General features: G+C 34.7%; 1 protein-coding gene across 1 annotated transcript; it reads left to right on the top strand.

Annotated features, from left to right (window-relative positions):
- The first annotated feature begins 355 nt into the window (after positions 1-355).
- On the top strand, positions 356-1085 carry LOC120352758. The gene is made up of 2 exons (XM_039434873.1): positions 356-828; positions 994-1085. The coding sequence occupies exons 1-2, from the start codon at positions 441-443 to the stop codon at positions 1026-1028; spliced, it is 423 nt and encodes a 140-aa protein (XP_039290807.1). The 5' UTR covers positions 356-440; the 3' UTR covers positions 1029-1085.
- Positions 1086-7548: the final 6463 nt, after the last annotated feature.

Genomic DNA, 7548 nt, shown 5'->3' with positions numbered 1-7548 from the left:
AAAAAATGATGAAGCCAACACTGGAAGTTCTAAACCTTATCAAGCCTATTTCGATGACAAACAGAAACTTAACAGCCGATAATTGGTTCACATCTGTTGAGCTAGTGAATGAGCTCAAAAGAGAAGGTCCAACTTATGTGGGGACTATGAGGAAGAACAAATTGGAAATTCCACAGAGCTTCTTACCCAATAAGGACCGACCAATACTCTCAACAGAGTTTGCCTTCACCAATGATAAAACTTTGATTTCTTATGTGCCAAAATATAACAGGGCAGTAGTACTCATCTCTTCGATGCATCATGATGGAGCAATTCTAAACGACCGTGAAGACAAACTTCCAGAAATGATTGACTTCTACAACATAACCAAAGTGGGAGTAGACTCCTTGGACCAGAAATGTGCTCAGTTTTCTGTCAGTTGTCGCACTCAGAGGTGGCCTATGACAGTTTGGAATGCTGTAATGAACATTGCTGGGGTAAATGCTAACATTATTCTCCATGCTGTTAACCCTCAACTGAAATTGATGCGACGTGAATTCCTAATAACTTTGGGGAGAAGTCTTATCGATGATCAACTGAAATGGCGAATGCTCATGAACAATATACCCAGGGAACTGAAGTCAACCATCAGGCGAATTTGCAATGTTGAAGATCAGCCTGAACATCCCAACAACCCTGGTCCTACCCAACGAAAGAGACAAAGATGTCACCTGTGTCCAAGATCTCGTGATCTGAAACATTCTACTTCATGCTACAAGTGCTACAAAGGAGTCTGCAAGTCCACTGCAAGGAAGAAGTTGTTTGTGAGCACTGCAAAGACTGAAAAAGGTAACTAAATATATATTTTTTACCCACGCACAAGTCACAGACTTATGTGGGCTTCATAAAATAAAATAAAAAATATTTAAAAAAAAGTTTTTTTTTAATTATCAATCAACTTTAAGCATAGAATTTCAACAAATATGGTTCTAAAATCATAATTTTTCTTTCCAGGTAGCAAGAATCATATCTCCAGAAGAGGAAAATAAGGGAACCAAAGCTATTTGTTGAGAATTTTTTTATAATGGTGTTTTTTATGAATTTTGACCAAAAAAGTGCAATTTTTTTGAAAGTTATATTTTGAGTTAACTATTATGTTATAACTATACTTCTACATTGAAATACTGTTTATTATACTTGTATCAACTATTAAATAAAGTCTGTGCATCGAAAACAGTGATCAACAATTTTTTATTACAAAATTCATTTGGGGTCAAAAATGACTCCACCAGGGTATGAGTGTTACCAAAAATTGCCAGGGTAGTTAAGGGTTAAAAGAGAACTTTATTAATAAATGCAAGAATGACCCATCTTACCTAGTGTGTGAATTTGACTATGCACAGAACTATCCAGTGCCACACCTCAATGTCAACAGTCAATTTTATAAGAGAATGCTCTGGTTGTGTGCTTTTAATATTCACATTTACAATGATGACTCATCCTACTTCTACTGTTTCATGGAAACCCAGGCTTCAAAAAATGCTAATTCCGTTGTGTCATTCCTATTTGAATGTTTGAGAATCAATCTCCGGAAGTTTCCTTCAGTGAAAACTATCATTCTATTATCAGATTCAGCAGGAGGGCAAAATCGCAACAGCACTGTAGTAAAGTTTTGTTCCTGGTTTAGTAGGGTCTACAATGTTGAGAAAACTCAAATGTTTCCTGTCCGTGGTCACTCATTTACTCAATGTGACAGGAATTTTGGCCTTGTGAGATCAAGGATAAAGGAAAGAGAAGTTATAGGGACTGCAAAACCTTGGTTGGAGGCAATGGTCCTAGCACGAAATAATCCAAGTCTCTTCCATGTTGAAATGAACAGAAATATTATTATGAACTGGGATGCTGCTCTTGCTCCCTTTTTTTATGATAAGCCGAAATCAGCAGCTGGGAAATTCACCATAATGAGATTTGTGATGTTGAAATACAAAATGGATGGGAGTATACTGTCCTCAAGAAGCTACAATCCTGTGTACACTCCCTTCAAATTCCTATCAACAATGTGCAGAGACGTTTTAAGAACGATTTGACCAACCACTGTTCCTTATCCTGAAGTATCAGAGGCAAAGATCAAAGATGTAAGAAGCCTGATGAGGCACCTCAGTGTTGATGACCAAAACTGGTTGGAAAATGTTATTTGTGAGAATGAATGATTCGAATTTGATCAATAAATGAGTGAATTATGACTCAGCTGTGTTTTTAATTTACATTTATAGTCTTGAATATACAATTGCCAGAAGAAGGGCACATAACACACTTGTTTTATTTTTATCTTTATTCAATGATATTGCAATATTTTAGTTAAAGTTTATGTTTAAGGCATCAACTGAGACTACGTTTTACAAGAAATAATTATTTAACCATATAAAAAATAAATAAATATCTATTCAAGGATGAACTAAATTTTCAAACCTCATTTTTTAAAAGTCAATATTCTTGCTATGAGCCCTTCTTCCGGCAATGTCCTCAATTGTGATTCCTTGTAACTAAAGTCAGATGAAAAGTGAAAACTTGTAAGATCTCCTAAGTCTTCATTTTCAAGATAAGTATTCAATTTAAAATATTGATGTTATACAAATAGATAATATTTTATATTTTATGTAATGTATGTTAATAATATTGTATATTATATTATTATTACATAGATATTATATTATGTTAACATATATTCAGAAGCCAAGTCTTCATTTTCAACCTCATAAGTCATCTAAATAATAAAAAATACACCCATAAAATCAATATCAAACATTATAACTTAATACTGTGATGAGCTCATGCAAGTTTGAAATGAAAATACGAACATTCAATCAATATGCATTTTTAAAACGTTTTTTTCATTTCCTGAATAGTTCACTTTTGCTGGCTTACAAAGTTCCATTTCTAAGGCATCGATATGTTAATAAGCATTGGAAATGAAAGTAGCAAACAACTACTGTATTGTATATTGTTGATAATAATTATTTAAATAATAATTTAATTATAAGATAATAAAGTTGAATGTAAAATAATGTTGTTTAATTGATGTTGGTAGCAGTGTGGCCAGACAGACAGAGACGGAGTTTGAGATGAGAAGTGCTTTTGGTGAACTAAGATTATTTTGTAAAACATCATCAAGTTTATACAATAAAATAACAGTGTATTTAAGTTGGTCTTAAAATTGTGTAGACCCATGAATACAACATGGTGCAGTCGTAGCGGTAAAATAATCGGCGTTAATCAAACGATTAACGTTCATGAACGTTAAGGTTAAGTGTCTTCCAACATGAGTTTTAAACCTCCGGGACCTCTCAACATTCCCTCGGATAATATTTCCAGTGACTGGACCCTTTTTAAAAATCAATTCCAGTTATTTTTAACGGCAACGGAAGCTGGGGAAAAATCAGATGCTATAAAAGTGGCCCAGTTTTCGAATGTGATAGGCTCGGATGCCCTATCTATTTTCTCCACGTTCAAGATTGGCGATGTTGATAAAGTAAAACTACAGGATATGATTGATGCTTTTGATAAACATTTTTCTCAAACACCAAACGTAGTGTACCGCCGGTATTTGTTTTATAAGAGGTCTCAGGCTCCAGGTGAACCATTTAATACATTTCTTACTGATCTTCGTAAGCTTGCTAATTACTGTGACTTTGGGGTTGAAGAGGACAATCTAATTCGTGATCGCATTGTAATGGGCATTGAAGATTCAACAACACAGGAGAGAGATTGACTGTTGAGAGAGGTTAATATCAAGCTACAAGATGCAATTCGGTTTTGTCAATTAGTGGAATCTAGTCGGGAACACGTTAGTACCGTATCATTTCCCAGGACAAAAGACTGCCTACTTTTGAGTATGGCTCAACAACCCGCCAGGATAGTTCTACTCCACTTACTTCAGTAAAAAAGGAGGATGTCATTCATCAAGTCAAGACATTTCAACCCAGGAGGAAAGGCTGAAGGGAAATCAACAGGAACTGAAATTTTGGAGTATAATAGAGCTAGTAGTGAGAAACAGGAAAATCAAGGTAATAAGTCTAATATGTATTTATGTAAAAAATGTAATACTAGTCACTTACCGACTCAGTGTCGAGCCTTTGGAAAGAAATGTTTTGTTTGTAATAAAATTAATTATTTTTCAGTAGGGTGTTTCAAAAATAAGCCTAGAGCTTCTTCAAATGTTCATGATGTATTTGCATCTGATATCAGTGAACTAAGAATTGAAACAGTTGATAAGCAAAGAAATAATGATAAGCTTGATCAAAAGGAGCTGGCATGGTTTAAAGAAGTATTAATAAATGGTTATAAAGTGAACTTAAAACTTGATACTGGTACAGAAATGACCATTTTGCCACTGAGTGTGCTCAGCGAAATTAATTCTCACTTAATGGATTTTGTTGTAAAATCAAATATCAAACTTGTTTCATATGGAGGTTTTAAAATCAATACTGTTGGTTTTATCACCCTTAGGCTAGTTACATACACATCGATTTTTGGTCGTACAATATTTTACCGTCCTTATAAATTCTATTAGATTGAACAGATGATTTCAAACATATGATGTTTGCCAAGTTCCGTTTAATCTCATAGAATTCATAGTGACGACAAAATATCGTACGACCAAAAATCGATGTGTGTGTAAGTAGCCTTGGTTTTATCACCCTTAGGCTACTTACACACACATCGATTTTTGGTCGTACGATATTTTGTCGTCACTATGAATTCTATGAGATTAAACGGAACTTGGCAAACATCATATGTTTGAAATCATCTGTTCAATCTAATAGAATTTATAAGGACGGTAAAATATTGTACGACCAAAAATCGATGTGTATGTAACTAGCCTTACTTGCACCATTAATGGGGTTAGTACAGTATAAAAGATGATTTTGTTATAGTAGAGTCGGCTAGGTGTATACCCATACTAGGTTTGAATACTTGTATTCAGTTAGGTCTTATCAAACGGATTGACAGTATTGAAGTATCAAAAGACAGATTCATACAGAGCAATAAAGATGTTTTTACAGGTTTGGGTTGCTTTATGGGTAAGCACAAATTAAAAGTGGATCCAACTGTGGAACCAATAATTAAACCACCTCGAAGAGTACCATATTCAATGTTGCCTAAATTGAAAGGCACTTTGTATGAGCTGGTTGAAATGGGATTAATTGAAAAGGTTGATAAGCCTCGAAATTGGATAAGTAATTTAGTAATGGTTGAAAAAAGTGATAAAATATTCAGGCTTTGTTTAGACCCTCAGTCCCTCAACTCAGCACTGATATCTGAGCCATTTCTAATTCCAACTGTTGAAGAAATTAAAGCTAAGTTAAGTGGTAAGAAATACTTCAGTGTTGTTGATATAAAAAATGGTTTCTGGCGAGTGTCACTTGATGATGATTCAAGTCACTGCAGTACATTCAGCTCACCATTTGGCTGTTACCGATTCGTGAGGCTTCCTTTCGGTATTAAAATAGCCCCTCAGCTTTTTAAGAAGCTCAATTCTAAAATTTTCTCTGACATAGATGGTGTAACTGTATATTTTGATGACATTCTGATAGCGGCTGAGTCAAAAGAATCACATGATAAAATTCTGGAAGAAGTATTAAATAGGGCCAGAAGGAATAATGTAAAATTTAATCTCCAGCAAAGGTTCAATACAAACTGAGTGAGGTTAGTTTTCTGGGACTTAGGTTTAGCTCTGAGGGGGTCCAAATTGATAAGATGATATCAAAGCTGTATGCAAGTTGTCAGATCCTACTAATAAAAAAGAATTGCAATCAATGTTAGGCTTATTCAATTATTTTCGTGAGTTCACACCAAATATGTCTGATATGACTGGTCCTTTGCGTGAGCTTCTTAAAAAGGAGTCCAATTGGTGATGGATGCCAATTCACTCAGATTGTGTAAATAAATTAAAAGAAACAGTGACTTCAGCACCATTTGTAACATTTGCACCAGGTAACATTTGATGATAATAAGAATATTGAGGTTCATGCAGATGCTAGTATAAGGATGGATTAGGTTGCTGTCTACAACAGGAGGGGAGGCCAGTTTCATTTGCTTCACATAGTTTGAGTTACACAGAACAACAATATGCTCAGGTTGAAAAAGAATAGCTGAGTATTGTTTTTGCTGTCACAAAATTTCATCACTTGCTTTATGGACATAAATTCACAGTCCTTAATGACTCAAAACCGTTAGAATCCATTATGAGGAAACCTATTCACAAAATTTTATCACCAAGATTGCAGAGACTGAAACTCAAGCTAATCAAGTATGATATTGTAATTGTACCAAAATTTTTAATTATTAGATGGAATTTATTCTATCTTAACTTAGTAGTTTTCAGTTCCCATGAAGATAGTAAATTTATTCTTGTTCATTGGCAACTTAGCCAGCATTTCTAAAATCATCATAATTATGATCAGAATCTTATTAAAGTCCTTGGTTCCCACGATCCCACTTGGAATTATCTATTCTCACGACAGATCTAGACGCCAGAAGTATGCTGAATCAATCCCATAATTCTAAACTTGCAAAAGGGAAATAACTTTTCTCTCCTAGTTTCCTTCTTGCTTGAACGTATCACCTTCCTTATTTACTGAGGAGAAAGAGAGTGGACGAAGAGAAATTCACCGGTGATCGGGTAAATATTTCAAAGTATGATGGTAAAACTGATCAGTCTGGAAGCCTCTGAAAACTAGGAGAGCGATCACTCTAATCCCAGCTGTCATAGTGTTAACTGTTTCTTGAGATTTTCTTACAATTTCCAGTAATATGTTTTCGTTTGGGGGTACATTCTCATTCTCTCCAGGAGATTGATTGTCCAAGTAGATCGGACATCTTTTGAAGTTACTTTAAATGTAGGCTAAGAATAATATTTAGAAGTAAAGTCCCCCTTTTGAGAATACAGTAATAATGGCTTGAATTAATAAATGACGATTGATTCCTCTATACTTCGGATCTTCAATACCCCTTTTGGGTGAGTATTTTTATTATTGTCATTGAATATAATTAATCATTTGTGAAGTGATTTATGTATGTTAATAATATTATTTATTTCCTCATAGGAAGCGGTGAACTGTATTTATTTGATGATCTACCTAGATTATCAATTGAATACAATCCTATTAGATATTGGTAATTATTATGTTTCTAATTCTGTTGTAAATTTGTCATCAGGTTTCTGTATTGGGCTGAGAATTTCCATTGTAAAAGGGCCGGCGACTTCTTCCAACCATGGATGGAATCGTACGTCATTGAACACTGATGAGGAGAGAACAAGACTAACTCCCTTTTGGATTTGTCGCCGCGACGCCTGAACATTCCTGGAGGATGACTAATCATCTTCACCCTTCATCCATCTCCGCCAGGGACTCCGGACATCGCGACGACAACTACAAGATGAGTACTTGATCTTTCCCCACCAGAATTCAATGTGTCCCTTAGATTTTGGTCTCTTAAAGACATAAATACAATTAAATTTGGTCTCTTAAAGACAAAGATAATCTTTAATTGAAGAAAGTATTTATT

This window comes from Nilaparvata lugens, chromosome 8, assembly GCF_014356525.2.
Source record: "Nilaparvata lugens isolate BPH chromosome 8, ASM1435652v1, whole genome shotgun sequence".
NCBI lineage: Eukaryota > Metazoa > Arthropoda > Insecta > Hemiptera > Delphacidae > Nilaparvata > Nilaparvata lugens.
The sequence above is the reverse complement of the archived record's forward strand: the minus strand, read 5'-3'. Positions and strand labels throughout refer to the sequence as shown.

What these genes read in the sequence shown, in the direction of transcription:
- LOC120352758 (XM_039434873.1), top strand. Translation starts at nt 441, where the DNA reads ATGACAGTTTGGAATGCTGTAATGAACATTGCTGGGGTAAATGCTAAC. An exon ending in CACTGCAAAGACTGAAAAAG is followed by an intron (nt 829 to 993) that starts GTAACTAAATAT and finishes TTTTCTTTCCAG; the next exon opens with GTAGCAAGAATCATATCTCC.